The 21019-nt window shown below is 45.9% G+C and overlaps 1 protein-coding gene across 1 annotated transcript; it reads right to left on the bottom strand.

Annotated features, from left to right (window-relative positions):
* Nucleotides 1–2615: 2615 nt before the first annotated feature.
* Nucleotides 2616–19132, bottom strand: NXPE3 (neurexophilin and PC-esterase domain family member 3). Its single transcript, XM_066578618.1, has 6 exons — nt 19000–19132; nt 16304–16502; nt 14632–15386; nt 12882–12955; nt 8421–8618; nt 2616–4033 (listed from the first exon to the last, which is right to left on the bottom strand). Exons 2-6 carry the CDS (start codon nt 16415–16417, stop codon nt 3489–3491), a joined length of 1686 nt encoding a protein of 561 aa, XP_066434715.1. The 5' UTR covers nt 16418–16502; nt 19000–19132; the 3' UTR covers nt 2616–3488.
* Between the last annotated feature and the right edge of the window lie 1887 nt (nt 19133–21019).

The raw sequence follows: 21019 nt of genomic DNA, 5'->3' as shown, positions 1-21019 counted from the left end.
GGGCCATGTCATTAAGGGGTTAAATAATGTATTAACTTCCTTCTCTGGGTCATTACGACGCATGGATACCACATGTGTGATTGTATTTTTGATTTTTTACAAAGTAAAGGGAGACAAGTGTTTTTATTATTTTTTTTTATTATTTTTTTTACTTTGTTTTTTTTGTCCCTTAGGGGACTTCCACAGGGACCCATCAGGACCCCCTGATCACATTCCGGGGGTCCGATGGTGACAGCCCTTTACATGCTGCAGTGACAGCCCTTTACATGCTGCAGTCACAGACTGCAGCATGTAAAGGGTTAACACAGCAGAGATCGGAGGTTTTCTCTGATTTCTGCTATAAGAGCTGGTACCTAGCTATCCTCTGACAGCCAAGCACTAGTTCTCCCTGCCACAGAGACCATCGGCTTGCTTCTGACAAGCCGATGGTCTCTATGGCAACCTATAAACAAAGCAGGAGATTGCCGGCAGATCGGCAATATCTTCTGCTGGTTTTTCAAAGCCCTTGCTTTGTTCTCTGTGGGACTGTGCAGGCAGAGCACAATGTCACAGCTTGTGGCATTGTGCTCTGCAGCTCCCATAGTGATACATAGCCCGGAAATCTTCCGGGCTATATCGCTATGGGCAGTGGAGCTCGTCCCGGAAAATTTCCGGGCGTGCCACTCAAGGGGTTAAAGCACCTTTCTACAGTGTACTACTGCTCAGACATCAATTGGTGACAGTTTATTGGTGTAAAAATGAAGTATGCTCTTTAGGCACGAGGTGCCCGTTCATGCTATTTCCAGCCATACCCACTAATAGAAAGCTATTGGCCAAATGTGACAGGGGGAAAATAATTTCCAAATGATATAAAGAATAAAAAAAAATAGAACATATATAAGCCCCTTTCTTCTGTGCCATTCCTCCTCATAACTAGAGTTTACTCAGTTATATCTTTACAAGTCAACCCCCATGATATTTCATAGAAGACCATCCAGGGCCATCCTGGAGCTGTCCAGCTCTGAAGATTGATGACCAGCTGATCAGCAGGGGCCCACTGCCTGCAATCTCCGCTGTGTCAGTGTACAGAGACAGACGCACACACAGACGCCATATACAGTCATGAAAAAACTAAGTATACTCTTTCAATTTTGGGGTTTTAGACATCAGGACAATAAAGAAAAAAAAAAAAAAACACCTGATCCTTAGAAGGTCTTAAGACTTGGGAAATAAAACCTCAGACGAACACCACCACATGACAAATTATATAGTATCATTATTTAACAAGACTTGGCCAAATTGCAGAAGCAGTGTGTGAAAAATTAAGTGCACTCTTACTACTTCCATAGGCATTAAGAGGCTAAGAAGCATCTAGGTGACGCTAATGAAATGCCATTGATTAACTGCTCATTAGAAGTTTGTGCAGTTTGCTGGTCCTGGAGCATTCAGGTGTTTGTTAACCCAAAGCCAAGGAGGCAAAAACATCAGCAACGATCTTAGAGAAGCAAGAGTTGTGGCCTATCAATCTGGGAAGGGTTACAAGGCCAAACACTTGGGAGTCCATCATTCTACAGTGAAAACATTCAAGACAGTGGACTCTCTTCCTAGGAGTGGATGTCACAACAAATTCACCCTAAGGTCAGACTATGCAATGTTCAGAGAAACTGGGAGAAAAAAAAAAGCTACATCTCTGCCTCTAAAGGCCTCAGGTAGTATGTTAAATCTTTAAGTTCATAACCGTACATTTAGAAAAAGATTGAACAAGTTTGGCTTCAGTTTGTAAACTTTGTGGCTTATTCAGATGCAACTTTGCAAAATTACCACAATGCCCAGCGCCACGTTTGTCGAAACCCAAACACATCAGAACAAACACCTCATAGCAGCTGACAAGCATGGTGGGGACGGGGTAATGATTTGGGCTTGTTTTGCAGCCACAGGACATGGGTACCTTGCAGTCATTGAATCGACCAATGTGAGGCCATCTATCCAAAAGCTAAAATTGACCGAAACTGGGTCTCGCAACAAGACAATCATCACACATCAGTAAATCTACACCAGGATGGATGAAAAATAAAATAATCTATGTTATTGGCCCAGTCAAAGTACAGATCTCAACCCAATTGAAATGTTGTGGCGGAACCTTAAGAAGGCTGTGCATAAACAAATGCCCTGAAACCTCAATGAACGGAAGCAATGCTGTAAAATAGACTGGGCCAAAATTTCTCCAGAACGATTTGAAAGACTGATAAAGTCATAAAGTAAACAATTACTTCCAAGTTATTGCTACTTTAGATGGTTCGATAAGCTACTGATTCATTAATTTTTCACACACTGCTTCTGCATTTTGGACTGGTTTTTGCTAAACAAGTAACACTGTGTAATCAGTCATGGGTTGTTCATTTGAGCTTGTATTTAGCTAATCTTAAAACTTTCTAAGAACCCGATTTATTTTTTGAGGTCTTGATTAGAGATGAGCGAACGTACTCGTTTCGAGTAATTACTCGATCGAGCACCGCGATTTTCGAGTACTTCAGTACTCGGGTGAAAAGATTCGGGGGGAGGCGTGGCGGCACGGGGGGGTAGCAGTGGGGAACAGGGGGGAGCCCTCTCTCTCTCCCCCTTTCCCCCCCACTCCCCGCTGCAACCCCCCACTCACCCACGGCGCCCCCCGAATACGGAAAATCACGGTACTCGGGCGAAAAAGGGGTGTGGCCGAGTACGCTCGCTCATCTCTAGTCTTGATACGTAAAACCACAGGCTTCAAACAGGGTGTACTTCTGGTTCTGTACACTGACATAGCAGCTCAGTGAAAGCAGCTTTCTTTCCTCTACAGGTGAACAAGATTTGCTTTAATCGCAATCACTTTATTAGTAAACGACTGCTATGGAAAAACCGCAGTGTTTCCGCAACGTGTAAACGTACCCTAGCGCAAGATATCCAAGCCTGTTTCTTTCAGGAACATGCAGAAACTCTTGTGACTACCAAAGGCTGATTACTATTAGCATTATTTCCAGGTTTAGACCAGATTTTCAGATATGTAAACCATTCTACTAATAGTGCAACTAGGCTAAACCAAGGTAACTTCAAAAAGGTTTCCAAAAATAAATGTAAACAACATGACTTCAGAGCTAGTGTGAGGGTCTCGCCTCTCGCCCCTGGCTCTATAAGGGAGGGCACCACATTTCATATTGCCCCATTACCTTACATGATATAAGATAGTGACTGATTTTACAGATAAAGACAAAAAAAAAAATCAAGTAGACTGAAGTTTGTTCTCTATCAATGACTCGTTCTACATTGTATGCATAAAATCCATTCATCTCATAATAAAAAATATGGCAGGTCTTTTTTTTATTTTCTTCAGGAGCCACAAAGTGAGCCTGCTCCAAGAAACAGACCAGTGCAAAAGAGTGGATAGCAGCCAGAACTCTGAGGATTCCTGTTCCTACGTGTAAGTTCATATATTTCCACTAACAACACGAATGTATTCGCCTAAAAGGAACGAACATTCAATTAGGACAAATAAATGACAAAAACTCATCTATCTGGTTCTTAACAATGACGCGGTCGGGGTGTAATGCATGTGGCAGATGGTGTGCGAGTGACATCTCCCAAGCATCCACAATTTTAATACGAAGTCCAGAAAACATAGCCCTCATTACAGTGTCTAGCTGCAGGGAATACCAGTCACTATTGAAGAGGCTAACTTCAGGCCCAAGCTCCTGGACATTGGCAGAGCGAATGATAACAGCTGTGTCTGGACTGCGCTCTAGTAGGCGCAGAAGAGCAGCTCGAATGTTCCTAAGGCGCCTTATGTACACCTCCACTGGAAAGGTGCTGAAGTGAGACCAGATGGTTATGGCCACAACCGTGTTCTTTCCTCCCACTATACCATCCAATTCATTAGCAATATAACGCAGCTCATTGCTTGACACCGTTGAGAAGCGAATAGGTGGCCCATGACAGCGGAATTTCAGCATTATATTATGGTTGACATCAACAGACAAGAATGGACCAACATTCTTAGGGCTCCCCAAGTCAAATAACTGCAGGTCTAAAATGGAAGAAGAATGAAAAATATTTGTGCATTCAAGAATACATATGGTCAATCTCAACAGTTTTATGGAATGGAAGAGAGCTCAGTGACTTCTAGCGGCCCTGCCATAGGGTGCCATGTTTTACTGCCCTATTAGGGCTGTCTTGGCAACTGTAGGTGCGTTGCTGTGAATGGGGGATAACTATGAACAGCTACTGCCCATCCACAAAGGGGTAAACCATACAGCCCACAACGAGACTGGGATTAAGGATTTGGGACAAATCAGAGCAGCAAGAAGAGTTTTTTTCCCCATTCTTAGAGATCTAATGTGAGGGGTAGTACACATGCATGACCACTGCTCCATTCACATAGGGGACTCTCAACCATTCTTGTTCTAGCAGTTAGACCCCCAGTGATCATACAGTTATCGCCTGTGCTGTGAATAGGTAATATAATGTTGTTGGCGAGTGTGCTTGGAGCAACAGATACTTTTTCTTTATACATTCATTATAGCCTTCTAAAAAAGGGTTGTGCTGATATATAAAGTCATCCTTATCAACAGAGCTATGATTGGTGGAGGTCCGATTGCTGAAAAGGAGTCCTGAAGGTCCCTACCTGAATGGAGCAAAGAACATACGTGTGTGCAGTGGCTCCTTTGATTTGAATAACAGCGCTGGATATTGCAAAGCGCCTGTACTCTGAAATTTCCAGGGCTGTCATTGAAATGAATGGAGCAGTTGCAATTAATTCTCATCCTCCACTTCATTCATGTAGGGTCCTACTAGATACACCTTCTCGGGATTGCTGGAGACCCAGCAGTCACACTTTGCTGTTGATAAAGTTATCCTTGTGCTGTGGATAGGAGATAACTTTATATCTTGGCACAACCCCTTTAAGGTAATAAGTGCCTCAACCCTCAGTGATGAGGCACTTATCTATCCTTCGGAGTGGTGATAAATGTCTATCGTAGTAATATTTCCATAAACGAATACAGCATACCTCTGAATCTTTGGAGTAATAAACTATAGCTATCTGTCAATGATTTCATTCCACTTTTCTATCTTTGGGGCTCGTTCAGATGAACGTAGTTTTCACGCTGCTAGCAGGACACAGAACTTGCTTCTATAAGGAACCAATAGGTTCCTATAGAAGCGTTTACATGGATGACTGTTAGGTGCGCACAGTTTCACGCTCCTAACAAAATTAGGACATGCGAGTGGAAACTGGCATGTCGGCTCCGAGGTGCGGGCAAAGATAGGACGTCCTATCTTTGGTGCGGGCTGCGGAGGATTTCCATTGATTCCTATGGGAGCCTTAAAAACACGCAGTGCACACCTAGGATCGTATGAACAGGCTAGTTCACGGTGCTGGAAGCAGTACGTTCACGCGATCTTTACAGCTTCTATAGCCGCCATATTTTTGCGCTGCTAGCAGCACGACAACTACGTTCATCTGAAAGAGCCCTTATATGTACTTTGTGAACATTTTCATATTTGAAATACAATCATATGTTAAAATCTACGCTGTGTCCCTACTTCACGTGACTGTGTACTGAACATGTACAGTCTGTGCAATTTCTAAATGGGACATTATTATTTTGAGCACTCTTCATTAAAGGGGTTCTGTCAATACAATCTGTATTTTTTTTCTCCAGTAAATCTGCCCCGCTGGCACAACCTGTGGTAAATAACACATACAAAACGTTTTTTTCAGTAGTTGTACTTACCTAGGCTCCATTTTTCAACTCCATGGTCTGTTTACATCTTCAGCCCCTCCTGCTAGGTCATCTCCCAGCACCCCTTGCTGTGCTGACCACTTCCGCCCTCACAAAGCTACTTCCGCCCATCCAGTGCAGTGATTGGAGCTGTGCAGTCCTGCCTGCAGTCCACCAAAATCTGCTAGTGTTTCTCCCTGCCTCTGTCCCTGAACACCCAACACTTCCCAAGGGCCTCCAGATCTTCCTTACAATCTTTGGCTGATTTTACATAAGTGAGCACTATTTCAGTCCAAGTAACTCAGACCAACTTTTCGCAAGGCAAATATCCAAGTGCATATATACATATATACAAACACACATACATACATACATATACTCACACACACAGATATATGTATGTATATGCTTGTATATACACAAGCAGAGAGATGGGTGGCCGCAGAGACGCAGATAGAGATACACACACACACACTAGATATTTATAAAACACACACATATATAGCTCCGCCCCCATCTCGCCCCCTCCTATTGCAAATAGTGCAGAGGGGCGGAGAGGAGGCAGAGAGGGGGCGGGAGCTCAGTTCCTGCTCCTGGCTCTTCCACACACCCCCCCCCCCCCTGCAGACAAGGATCTGCCCTGCTGATGCTCTGCTCTCCGTCCCCTGTTGTCATGCTCCCCTGCGGTGCTGTAGCCTCCGCTATTGGTCCACTGCTCCGGCTGTGTCGTTCCCCCGCTGTGAGCCTCCGCTGTTGTACCGATGCTCTGCCTTCTCCCCTGATGCTCTGGCGCTGAAGGACCCCCACTCTGAAGCTCCTGTGTCGCAGGAGCCTTTGCTGCTGGCCCGCTGTTCTGCCTTGTCCCTTGATGCTCCTCTGCGCTGTCGCTGCTGTGCCTTCTCCCCTGTGCCTTCCCTATCAATGAGGAAGTGGGGGCGTCACCTGGCTGTCAAGCAGCCCAACAGTGGTGTACACCCACTACTTCCCTGCCTGGGCAATGAACGCTACGTCACTAGTGACGTATGCGTACATTGACCTGCAGGAAGCAGAATGTAGCGCAATGTACGTTACATCACCGGATCCAGCTAAATCGGGTAGCTGCAGGTCACGTGACACAAGCTGCAAGACGATCCAGGAGAAGATTTGGGAGGAGAAGAGGAGAGGTAAGGTTGCCTGGGGAGCAATAGGTAAGTATATAATTTTTTGTTTTTAATGACAGAACCCCTTTAAAGGAGTATTATGGTATCTGAAAATTATTAAAAGTTATCTATTGCATAATGAAAAATTTTACCATTTTCCAATATATTCTACTGTATCTCGTATTCACAGTTCTCATGATCTCCGCTTCCAGAAACTTTCACGATTTACTTCCAGTGGATTAAAACCCATCCGGGTCATGTGATGAGCGTACAGGTACATGTCCACTGTCCGCTGTCTCTAACACTATGTCCTCCCTTTTTCTCAAACTAAACCTCTCTAAAACAGACCTCCTTGTCTTTCCACCTTCTAACCGACCTCCCCTCAACATCTCCATTCCAGTGTCTGGCACCATTATAACCCCCAGACAGCATGCCCGATGCCTTGGGGTCACACTGGACTCTGACCTCTCCTTTGCCCCCCATATCCAATCTCTGGCCCAAACATGCCACATGAACCTCAGAAATATTGCTAAAATACGTCCGTTCCTAACCACGGACACGCTAAAGATGCTCGTGGTTGCGCTCATCCACTCCCGGCTTGACTACTGCAACTCGCTACTCATTGGCCTCCCCCGCACTAGACTCGCTCCAATCCATACTAAATGCAGCAGCTAGACTCATCTTTCTATCCAGTCGTTATTCAGACGCCTCTGCATTATGCCAGTCGCTGCATTGGCTGCCCATCCACTGCAGAACTAAATTTAAACTCCTCTACCTCACTCACAAAGCTCTGCATGGCACTGCGCCACCATACATCGCCTCCCTCCTGTCAGTACACCACCCAGCCCGCTCACTCCGATTGGCTAACACACTCAGACTAAACACCCCTGTAATACGAACCTCACATGCTCGCCTACAGGACTTCACCAGAGCTGCACCCATCCTCTGGAATGCTCTACCCCAAGGCACCCGGACAATTCCCGATGCACGAAATTTCAGACGTGCCTTAAAAACGCACCTCTTCAGGGAAGCATACCAAATCTCCTGACCTAGTCCCTCGCCCCTCCCTATGGTGCTCCACCCTGTTTGCCTTCTGATAAATGATCTGTACATAAAATTTCCTACTGCCTGTTTCCCCAACCCCTGCACCTCCTGTACCACCCTCAACCCATTTGTGTCTAACCCAATGTATCTCACATTGTAATTGTTGTATTGTTTTGCATTTATCCATGCCTGAAAGCGCTGCGGAATAAGTTGGCGCTATACAAATAAAGATGATTATTATTATTATGTACTGTAACTCTAATGAGCTGAGCCCCTTATATGACCAGGATAGATTTTCATATTCAGTGACTGCAAGCAGAGATCTTCCTAGGGACTGCTAAACCTAAATAAAATGCCTTGCAGTAAACCTCAACCTAACAGTAGGAAGAGCTTTTCTGTTAGAACATATTTCTAAAGGCAATACGTTATAAAGCAAGGTCTTCCTCTAATGAAGGAAGGTATGAGAACATGCTGATGTAAATGGCATCAAATGACGCAATGTGATCACCTGGCACAACATCTGTGAGATATTCAAACCACTGTCTTATTGTCGAGTCTCCAAACAAATGCAGCACCTTCCCTTGTAGACAGTCAGTGATGTCAGAGGGCTTGTCATACTGCCACAGTATAGATCTCTCAGACATCCACTGGTCTCTATAGTAATACCCCGAGGGGAGAAACTTAGAGCTGTCAAGAAAAGATTTCTCTGCAAAACAAGAATAGAACAATTAATATCATACATGCAATTTATTACCATACCCACATACAATCTTCAGCTGCACGTTTTGTCGCTAAAATGACTCAAATATCTATTCAGTGCTGGGAAGTAATTATTAGGGAGAACCTGTCAGGTTTAACCCTTTCCAATCCACTGTCTGACGTCTGAAGACATTATGATTTAAGGCTGTACAGCTCTGATGTTGGAAGACGTCCGTCGGGGTTCTCTTACTGTATATTGCCAGCCTCTCTGCTGTCAAAGCCTATCCAACGTGTCACCTCATGCAGTACTGGCTTTAGCCAGCAGATAGCGCTGTTGTGTAACGGCAGAAAAAGACTAAGCCTCCTAGGAAAACCAGGATACAAATTGGATTGGAAAGAGTTAAAGAATTTGGTTAACCCCTTTAGGACAAAGCGCAGTAAATATACAGCAATTGGTCCTGGGCTTTAATCCTGGCCGATAACAGAAGTACAGACACAGCCAAGGACCAGAAGGAGAAGGGAAAAGCGGTTTTTAACCGCTTCTGCCTTTTCCCCTCCAGGCTACATAGCACTCAATGAGAAAGCAGAAGTGTTAGTTCCGCTATGCAACCCAGTGATCACGTGACCGCCGGTTACCCTTTATCACAGCAGAGCTGCAGGTTCCTCGCAGACCCTGCTCAGCTCTGCCAAGGACTACTCCACAGGATATTTTCCCCTATAACTGGGGCTCCTTTATTTATCCATCAACGTCGCTGTATGAGGACCTGTTTTTTAGCAGGACGAGTTGTATTTTTCAGTGATACTATTTAATGTACCATATAATGTACTGAAAAAAAGTGGAGTGAGATGGGAAAAAAAACAACGAAATTTCGCCATATTTGAATGCTTCTTGTTTCTACAGCACACAAAATGGCAATAAAAATGACAATTTTATTCAATGGTTCAGTACGATTCTTTTGTAAAGATATTTAATTTTTTTTAAATTATTTTCCATCACCATCTTCTGACAGCCATAATTATTTTATGCTTTGATCACTCCTGCAGTATGATGTACTGTCATAGCATTACATCATACTGCGATCTGACAGGCATTCTATTTCAGAAGGCCCCTGGTTGCCATAGCAACCACACAGCAACCCGTGATCTCATCGTGGGTGGCAGTGCAGGGCCCTCGAACATCGGTCGGGGCATTTAAATGCCTCCGTCAGAATTGAAGGCGGCATTTAAAGGGTTAACAGCTCCGATGAGCGGCATGGCTTATCGGAGCTTATGTGGGCGGGCGTCAGCTGTATCAAACAGCTGGCACCCGGGTTGTATGAAGCAAGACCACCCCACGATCTCCCTTCATACATCCTGCAGCTTCAGTGTATGCAACTGTATGTCCTGTAGTGTTAAAGGGGTATTGCCATTATCCAAAAATAGTTTCCAGCATTACGACGCGCTGTAAAAAAGTATATTTAACTCTCTTTGGCCCCTTGGCACACAGCTGAGCGGTTCCCATGGTATTAAAGCAATAAGAACCAAGCAGGCGACATGATTCGCAGACTTAAACGTGGAAAGCAAAAATGGAAGGCATCTACAAATGCCACTCAAGAAGTGATGTAAAGAAGGAAATCCAGTCTCACAAGCATCATGAGATGTGCCAAATCAATCAAACAGCATGTGATACTGATAGCTTTAGTGCATCTTTGGACTTCCTCACTAACTGCCTGACTTACTATATACACTAATTGTCAAAAAAAAACAACTCACACCCCTAGAAGTTGTTGTTTTGCTGATAAACTCGGCATGCAGTTACATCTCAGACAGATATGTAAATGATTAGGGTTGTGGCGTGATTAGATGGACGGTCTTGCCACCTGATGTCAGCAGGTGCTTGGCTGAAGGACATTAGGTCTCACGGCACCCATTACATGTACTGCCTTTGACACCCACCGTCACCTCTGTTTGCAGCGATGTTGTGAACAAAGAAACTGGACTGCTACTTTGTGGACTTGGGCTGTCTTCAGTGACAAATCCAGATTTAGTTTTGGCACGGACAAGGGCCATGTTTGTGTCTGAAGACTTGGTGTGATCGCCTCCATCCTGCCTATGCTGTGGAGCAGCACACTGCCCCATGCTAGTGTGATGGTCTGAGGGGTCATCACATACACCAGTCGGTCACCCCTAGTAGTGGTACGCGGGACAATGACAGCTCAGTAATATGTTCAAGACATCCTGCAGCCACATGTGTTCCTCATGGCAGCTTCCAGGAGGCAGCAGAATAATGCTCAGCCGCACACAAAGGGGAAGGGGAAGTGGGGGGGGGGGGGTCACAGCAATGTCCCTACAACATTGTCACACTTCCGCGGTCTGCCAAGTCAGCAGATCTATCACTAATAGAACATGTATGGGACCCATTTGGGAGACCAGTTTGCACGATCTAGTGAACAGATGCTGCAGGATACCATATGGCACCTGTATGTCTCTATGCAAGCCTGTATCACATCTTGCATCCCAGCCAAAGACGGCCCAACAGAGTACTAGAGCCTCCCTTCAAGGGGTCAATAAATTATCCTTTTGTATAAATATTGATAATCACACATAGAAAGTTACATTAGATTATGAAACTCCGTCTAGGTGCTTCATTTTTTTTGACAATTAGTGTATATTAGACAGCCTTTAAATTAGCCCCAATGTATCTAGAGAATTCATTTAGCGTACATGAACAGCACATTTTTTTAGCGGCTACCAGGAATAGAGACCCAAAGCTGTCAAGTGCTGCTCTTACACAGCTGACAGATCTACCCCTATCAGGGTTTTACAGCAGCCATTAAGGGGCCTTAGGCTAAGTTTTTATAGTGGCTCATTCTGAAGTTGGCATGAGAATCCTGTGTAGGCAGGGAAGAGCTGGCTCCCAGATGTCCGATGACAGCAATCGCGGGGTGCTTACGGATTGCCATGGTAGCTTGAGGCCTCATTATGTCTTCGTATCTGCTAGGCATGCCTGCTTATCATACACGTTTATAAAAGAAAAAATAAATAAAAACACACTTTTCCCATATAACCCCCCTTATAATAGAAATAAATAACTATTATATATTGCTGTTCGTAATGACCTCTACTATAAAATTATATCCATTTTCCCACACGATAAAGGGCGTAAAAAAAGCAAAAATTGATATTTTTCATTCATCCTTCTCCCCAAAAAAACCACATTAAAAAGTGATCAAAAAGTTGCATGTACCCCAAAATGGTATGAAAGGAAACTGCAGCTCGTCTCGCAAAAAACAAGCCCTCCCATAGCTCCTTTAGCGAAAAAATAAAAATGTTATGGGTCATGCAAGGTGGCGATGCAAATACATTTTTTGTATAGAAAGGACTTTTATTGTACCAAAGTAATTTTTTAAAAAAGTATATAAATTTGGTGTTTCCATAATTGCATTGACACAAAGAATGGTAACATTATTTATACCACACCACAAGTGTAATTGAAAAAAATACATATGTAAATGCGATGCCAAAATTGCTGTTTTATCCAAAAAAAAAAAAAAAAACACACACAATAACTCACATAGCTCCATTGGCAGAAAGTTAAAAATGTTATGGATTTTGGAATACGGCCATGCAAATAAAAAAATAAATAAATAAAAAAAATTTGTAAGGGTTTTTATTGTAGAAAAATAGTAACACAAAAAAATATAAATTTGTTATTGCTATAACCGTATTGACCATCAGAATAAAAGTAACATTTCATTTATACCATACATACCATAATAAATTAAGCAATACATGATATATTCCACAAAGCGGAACTATTAGAAGATTAAAAAACAAACAAAAAGAAACCAAACAAACCTATTACGGCTATGTGGACAAAAATATAAAAATGTTATGGCTCTTGGAACGTAACGATGTAAAAACGAGAGGATGGAAGGAATTAATATTTTACATTTGGGCGTTGGCTTCAAACTCTGATGAGACGGGCATATTGCCATGTCCACCTACTGATGCACCCACTAGGAAAGTTTGAAAAGTCCTGGTCTAAAACAGATTACGTTTTAGTAAGACAGAATCAAGTTGTCCTGAAGCATCGGAGAAGATAAAACACCCCATCAGTTGCTACGGACATCGGCTCGGCTTTTTATTTGCGCTCAATTTTACGCACAGAGGAAGATATATAAATCTTGTGCAGAGATGAAATGGATGAGTTGTCCATAGCAATCCAGCACACTTTTATTCTCCAATCTGTCTGGGGATGAAAACTGAAGAATACTATAAAAAGTACTACCTTTCACTTTCCAAGGATGTACGGTCACCGTGTCAGGGCCACTTGCCAGGATGGGTGCTTTAATGTTCACACCACTTAAAGGGAATGGAAGAAAAGGACACAATTAAAGCACTTTGTAACACAGATCAGCACTGCTTCATTTTTCAGTATCTACAGATAGAAAGTAACAACAGAATAGTCCGATTGGTTCACTCATGGCCTAGACTTGAAGAAACTTCATTTCAGTACCGTGACTTCCCAACCCCGCATGAACATGTCTCTAGAACAGTGGTTCCCAAACTTTTGAAGCAAAAATTTATAGTGGAGCCCTAAGGTGCGATCAGGGGAGGGGTTAAGGGCGGGGCTTATCACAACATATGACTTTTACCTCCGTCATTATAAAAAGGACAAGGCCGTTAAAAAAAATTAAAAAAACAGGGAGAAACGCTGGAGCACTGGATGGGCTATTGATATGCCTTATATTTATAAAATTAACATGCTGCGGAATTAAATCCTGTACCACGTCAATATCCACACGGGTTGTGTGCGGATTTTTTCCCCCACTGCGGCCCCAGTGGTGAAAGGGGGTCCCATACGGCAGCCCCAGTGGTGATAGGGGGTCCCATACGGCAGCCCCAGTGGTGAAAGGGGGTCCCATACGGCAGCCCCAGTGGTGAAAGGGGGTCCCATACGGCAGCCCCAGTGGTGAAAGGGGGTCCCATACGGCAGCCCCAGTGGTGAAAGGGGGTCCCATACGGCAGCCCCAGTGGTGAAAGGGGGTCCCATACGGCAGCCCCAGTGGTGAAAGGGAGTCCCATACGGCAGCCCCAGTGGTGAAAGGGGGTCCCATACGGCAGCCCCAGTGGTGAAAGGGGGTCCCATACGGCAGCCCCAGTGGTGAAAGGGGGTCCCATACGGCAGCCCCAGTGGTGAAAGGGGGTCCCATACGGCAGCCCCAGTGGTGAAAGGGGGTCCCATACGGCAGCCCCAGTGGTGAAAGGGGGTCCCATACGGCAGCCCCAGTGGTGAAAGGGGGTCCCATACGGCAGCCCCAGTGGTGAAAGGGGGTCCCATACGGCAGCCCCAGTGGTGAAAGGGGGTCCCATACGGCAGCCCCAGTGGTGAAAGGGGGTCCCATACGGCAGCCCCAGTGGTGAAAGGGGGCCCCATACGGCAGCCCCAGTGGTGAAAGGGGGCCCCATACGGCAGCCCCAGTGGTGAAAGGGGGCCCCATACGGCAGCCCCAGTGGTGAAAGGGGGCCCCATACGGCAGCCCCAGTGGTGAAAGGGGGCCCCATACGGCAGCCCCAGTGGTGAAAGGGGGCCCCCCATGGCGGCTATGCTCTTTAGATGCAGGGAGAGGTTTAGCAGTGCGAATTACAATAGGGGCAATTAGGACGGCTGTGAGCTCCTATTGGAGTCTCAGGCCCAGGGCGGTCGCTGGCTCATGTGATCTGTGTTGCTATACCGACCGCAGGTCCTGCATGTTGACTTCCACAGTACAGACTATCCAGACACCACCACAGTGGGGAGTAGAGCAGGGACCTAGACCCTCCATCGGAGCTCCTGAAAAGCTCTCATGGAGCCCCATGGGCTCCACGGAGCACACTTTGGGAAACCCTGCTCTAGACTACAGGCATTTGCCCTTATTAGTGTTGCAATTGGTGACATTTTTAGCAGTCGCAGGAGTTTAAAAAAACAAAAAAAAAACAAAAAAAACATTTTACATAACAGTTAACAGAGCAATTGACTCCTTAATAAAAAAAAATACCTTTGAAAAAACATGTTATCATGGAAGGTCAGGAGATTTTTCACATAGCCTCCTTTAGCATGATTGACTCGACTTGAGCAAGATAACTTGTCTGGCTTGTAGCAGAACCACGGCTCTCCGGTCTTAAGGTCTGTGTAATTGCATACTGGTTGCTTCTTAGGCAGACAAACATTACATATTGTGGTTTCAGAAAAGTCACCCGAACGGAAGAGACTTTTAAAGTAAACTCGATCTGGTTTGTCTTCGCGTAATTGTTGAAGAACTTGAATTCCTTCACTTGGGTGAACAAGAATCACTGAAACAGTCACCCTACCAGGCCAAAGTAATGCAAAGTGCACGCTATAGAACCCATTCTGATGGTCCGAGACCTTGCCCACTGCACCAGCTCTCAGCAAAGGAGAATGGATTTTTGCTTGCAAATAATCTCCTCCATAGTGTTTTGGATTTCCTTCAAAATCATACATTCTCACTAGCACTTCCAGTAGATCCCCCACTTTAAATGACGACTGGGACTGTAAGATGACAAAATGACTATGAGCAGCATCTGTACTCTTCATAAACTCAATCTTAGGATGCGGTGGCCCGGGCCATTCCAAGACTTTCAGTAGGGCTTTCTGTTCTTCATACTCAGACTTGGACAGAATTTGCATCCGATAATCACAGTAACGTTTCCTGTTGACTGGCGATAGAGAATGAGCGGCATCACTGCGCACTTCTGTCCATTCTGGCTCCAGACCCATCCTATGATTCAGATGCTGCAAACAGATACACAGGAATAAAGCAATGATACATTTTTTCCATGTTTACAGCAAATTGCAAATGATAGCAACTAACATATATTGTGACATTGTTTCCTTTATACAGATTCTAGTAGGATAGCATGTTGGCTATAATAAGCGGACAAAGAAAAATACGTTTGATACATTCTCTTCATCCGTTTCATCAGAGTGGGATAAGAATGTCAACGTGATGATAAATGTAGTAATCTGTCTTTCTGGAGATGGCTGTGCTTCCAGACATTGTCCCTACAACTGTCAAGCTGAAGGACTCCTCAGAGTGATTACCTACTCCGGCTTCATTCACCTGGCTGTTAACCCCACCGCATTATATGAGCAGAACAGGGCAAGTAGTTGTGGAGCGGGATATGCTGGACACCAACGAAGCCTGACAGACACCCACTGATTAACAAGGGGTCCATCAGGATCTCATCATGGTGTCCAGCATTTTACCAGAAAAACTAGTGTTACATGCTACGCTATTTTTTGTTGGAAACTTAGTGGAATCTGAAACAAAAGATCCTAATAAAACCTGCAACGCAGATGTGAACGGGGCCCAACTACAATTAGTAAATACATATAATGGAATACAAAACTGTTGACCTTAAAGGGGTTGGTTGTCCCACTCAGCACTTCCTGGCTGAGATGAGAAACCCGCAGCTGGTTGCTTGACCACTGAGTAAAAAGTGGAGGTCCTGAAATCAGAGTAATAAGACTGGGGTCAGTCCGGTACCTAGGTTCATAGGTGGTAAAGGATAAAGGTTGAGTGGTGTTTTCAAGGAGGGCAGCAATCAAATGTTTTATTTGGAGATATCAGAAGATCTAAGAAAGTAACAACCCCATCACTTCATGATGGAACCAAAGCACAAAAAGTAACTTTCGATAAACTCTCTTACCTCTACCAGATGGATATTACTAACCAACACCAGCACCACCACCAAGAAGACAAGCACAAAACATAACTGGATCCTGTAGAAGGTGCACCACATTTTTTGAAGATACTCCAACATCCATATTATATTCTTGGGCGAGGATGGCCCGGCTCACTTGTGATAGCTTACATCACCTGGACATGTTCTTCTAATGCCATTTTCTCTAAGGAGAAAACAAGAAATACAAAGAGGACTTAAATATGATGTATTTTAAAATGCTCACAAATTTAAGAAAATATGGAAATTTAGCATTAAAGCCACGGGCCAGCATTTTATGGGTTGCCCATATTGCTACCCCCTGGAAAGATAGGGCAAAGTCACATCAAGTTCTGCAGCCTTAATTAGTTTAGGGGTGCATTGGTACCAACCATCACAAGTGGACACTATTCTAATCTTTAATATGCAAACGTCATTTCATTTTTTTATAAACAGAATAGGTAATTATAATGTGGGACATTAAGTAGGCACTATTACCTTGTGGGGAGCACCAAGGGGGCTTTATTAGTTTGTAGGCATCACAAAGAGGGCACTATTACTTTGTGGTGATCACAAAAGAGGAGACAGTAACTGTGGGATACTCACAGAGCATTACAACCTTCTGGGGGCACCAATAATGTGTAGGGGGCACTGAGAGGGGCACTGAAGGTAGAAGCAGGATGGGGAGTACAGGAACAAGTCGTGGCTTAAAGAAGTCTTCATGGCAGTCTGTGCCCAAATAAAGAAGAAAAACAAAAAAGGAACAACCCCAATCAAAGAAGACCTGTGATCCCTGAAGGTAACTGCACTGTAATCACTAGCACGCTATAGAGCTGGTATCTGAGCACTATTTGGTGACCGCATTATATTATCACAGAGCTGAGTTGCTGTATCTAAGCCCCCCTCCACCAGTGTTTTAAATATACAGTAAATTGCAAACTGCATATCTATAAGCCAATATTTTTTTTTCTACCTTTGAGGAAAGGTCATGTCGATACTGGTGTATCTTGTCTCCACCGGAACTATGGGTGGAGACAAGGGTATGTGCAGGTGGAGTTATAGGTACCGCCCACAGCTGCCGATTGCCTAGCTGCACGCTGGCAGAAGAGTACATCTGACACCATATTCGAACGGAGGCAGGGGCAGAGAGCGACAGTGCCTGCGGTGCTGCAGTCATGGTAAGAGCGGTGCCGCCTTCTGAGGAAGAGACTGGAGGACAGATTGTAGTGGGGCCAGCAGGGACACTCACAGCGCAGGAGGGGAGACTGGTGAGCGGCGGGGTGACTGACAGGAGGGGAAATTATCCAAGTACGCTGGGATCACTGACAGGACCCGAGACGGGACATGATGGAAGACCACCCAAGAAAGTTACAAGGGGGGTCCAGAGTGGACCTTGCAGGCCACCTGAGGGAAACTGGCAGCAGGTCCACAAGCGCAGATGGGAGGTAAAAATGACAGCATCCTCGATAGTGCACATTGCAGGTCGCCGCGGGGACACAGCCATTGGGGCCAAAATCAATGACTAAAGGCCAGTGCTGGCAGAGTGGGAGAATCACTAACAGTGGGGATGGCAGGGCAGCATCAGCCAATCCGCTGCTGTGGGCATCACCTGACCCTCTCCTATAACTCATCCTGCACAACCCATGTCTCCACCCATTCTTCAAGTGGAAACAAAATACACCAGTACTGGTCATGTCTTAGGGCTTGTGCCCCCGATTTTTGAACACTCAAAACATTTCCGCTACTTGTAAGCATACGCTTAAAGAGAACCTGTAAACAACTGCCAACATTGCCAATACATTAGCATTCATGCCCGTTAGACTGGCATACCATTTGAAATTAAATCTTTAGAAATTTGACACTGTATGCCAATTGGTTCAGCCGGTCGGTCGGAGTCTTCTCTGTAAGCAGCCCCTCTCCCTCTCATTGATGTGATGTCTGGAGGTCAGAGCGGGTCCGGCACATGCCAAGTTTTGGTCTTCTGTGAGCTGCGCCTATCCCACACCGACTTCCAGGACATCAAAACCTTTGCTGGCCTGTGGATAACGTAGGGGACGTTAACCACATCAATCAAGGGCAGAGATGCTGGGCTACAGAGAAGGCTCCAGGCGGCTCATGTGGTCTGGGTACACCCACCAGATCGCTGGCAGCTAATTGGCATATGGCGCTGGGGTTGGCACGCTTTTCTTTCTAAATGTCTTATATTTTCAATAGATAAAAAGATAGAAGAAAGCTTGTGGCCAGAGATTGATTTGTGCGGCATGTACTGAGGATAACGAGAAGACGAGCGGCCCACGGCGGGGATCGGGGCTGCACATCTTGGCTCGCCACACAATGAACGCAGTACTCTATTCCATCTCCGCCTTCATCAACACCAGTGACAAGGGTTGTGTTGGGGAAAGGGGCACAGCCACCCTACCCAACTGCGCCCGTCTTACCCAACTCCGCCCACAACAGCCACCCTACCCAGTTACTTCTGGCACAGCGGTCTTACGCAACTACACCCAGAGGTGAAAGTTTTCCAGCACTTCTGTAGAGGTGCCAGGCACAAGCAGGCTGTACTGCGCTGCAGACTATGATGGCGATATATAGACAATAACCTGACACTCTCTGGCACGGCACACATCTGCCAATCAGCCTGCCCACTGTTACCAGCCAGTAACTGCTGCCCGCCCTCTGCTCACCGCTGCAGCCGGAGGTGTCATGGCAGCTGCCGCTCGTCGTGCCGGCCTGGGGAGCCGCCTATGCCGGGTGCCCCATGTACTCCTGGCGGCGCAGTGCTGGCATACAATGGATGAGCCGCACTGAGGCCTAGTGACTCCTCCTCTGGGAGGCGGGAGGAGACCGCGTCACACGGGCGCTGCTGCCGGCTTGTGTACGAGCGGAGCCATAGCGGCTGTATACATGTTACTGGGGGAGCGGGCGGCACGGGTTAATGAGCTGCGGCCATGTGTGGGGGGACCTGCAGAAAGCCAGCAGCTGACAGGCATTGAGGCGACATGCCCAGCTTGTTTTAGTAGTCGTTTGCTTTAAACTCCTCACCTCCAGCTATTCCGCTACTTTCACACCTGCGCTGGGGATTCGCCTTCCAGCTTCGTTCACAGAGCAGAAAGAGGAATCCCCACAGCCGAACTGCTTCATCTGGACGGATCTGAACCGCACCAGATGGATCTTATTGACTATAATGGGGTTTGCCCGCATTCTGCCCAGCTGCCCCGTTTCACTGGGGCCGGTGGCAACAGCACTGGCCCCATTTAAAACAATAGGAGAGGATCGCGTTCCCCTGCAGCGGCTGCGACAGGGGATTCCTTCAGCCCCGCAGGGAGGCAAGGCTGTTTTCAAGTGATCCAGGGGTTTCACATGGATTGTGAGGGCGATATCAATCTGTGATTCACAGCCCAATATCGCTCTCTCCAGTGTCTTAGGCCTGCCTTCACACGGGCATGAAAATCACACGGGATTTATGCATTGCGAGACGCATGAATACAAACCCCATACTTTTGAATGGGGTCTTACATATGAGTGATGTTTACACGCATCACACCGCAATGCAGAAAACAAATCATGGCATGTTCTATCTTTCTGCATGCTCTCACATCGCAGCGCCCATTGTATTTGTCCGCTGTCTCTAACACTATGTCCTCTCTCTACCTAAAACTAAACCTCTCTAAAACTGACCTGCTGGTATTTCCACCCTCCACTAACCGACCTCCTCCTGACATCTCCATCTCAGTGTGTGGCGCCACCATAACTCCTAGACAACATGCCCGCTGCCTTGGGGTCATATTGGACTCTGATCTATCATTTACCCCCTACATCCAATCTATTGCCCGAACATGTCAGCTGCACCTCAAGAACATCGCAAGAATCTGCTCTTTTCTTACTGTGGACATGTTAAAAAGGCTTACTGTCGCCCTCATCCACTCCCGGCTCGATTATTGCAACTCGTTGCTGATCGGCCTCCCCTGCACCAGACTCTACCCTCTCCAATCCATCCTGAATGCGGCAGCCAGGCTCATCTTCATGTCCAACCGCTACTCGGATGCCTCTGTCCTGTGCCGATCACTGCACTGGCTGCCCATTAAATACAGAATTCAATTTAAACTCGCTACCTTCATCCACAAAGCCCTCCACAGTGCAGCGCCACCCTATATCGCCTCCCTCATCTCAATCCATCAACCAGCCTGAGCTCACCTCTCTCCTAACAAAACCAGACTGAGCGCTCCTTTAATTCGAACTTCTCATTTCCGCCTCCAAGACTTCTCCAGAGCAGCACCAGTCCTCTGGAACGCACTACCAAAGGCTACCCGAGCAATCCAAAACTCACAGAACTTCAGGCGTGCTCTAAAAGCGCACCTCTTCAGGGAGGCATACCGAATTCACTAAACAAACCCCTCTGTATGCTGCCTGATAACATGCTCCCTGACCTACTGACTGCAATCCTTGCCAGCCACCATCAACTGCCCCTGCAGTCATACAGATTCTGCCATAACACAGCCAAATGTCTGACCATTGTCTATGTGTATAGCATCCCTCACTCTCCACCTCGCCATACTGTGCACATCTCCAGCCCTATACCTTCTGTATCACCCCATTACTTGTAGTATGTAAGATTGTTGGAGCAGGACCCGCTCCCCTACTGTCTTCATCAACTGTTTACTATGTAACCGTGGTTCTGTAATTTTTGTACTTTTCTCTTTCTGT

This window comes from Eleutherodactylus coqui, chromosome 1 (genome assembly GCF_035609145.1).
Source record: "Eleutherodactylus coqui strain aEleCoq1 chromosome 1, aEleCoq1.hap1, whole genome shotgun sequence".
NCBI lineage: Eukaryota > Metazoa > Chordata > Amphibia > Anura > Eleutherodactylidae > Eleutherodactylus > Eleutherodactylus coqui.
The sequence above is the reverse complement of the archived record's forward strand: the minus strand, read 5'-3'. Positions and strand labels throughout refer to the sequence as shown.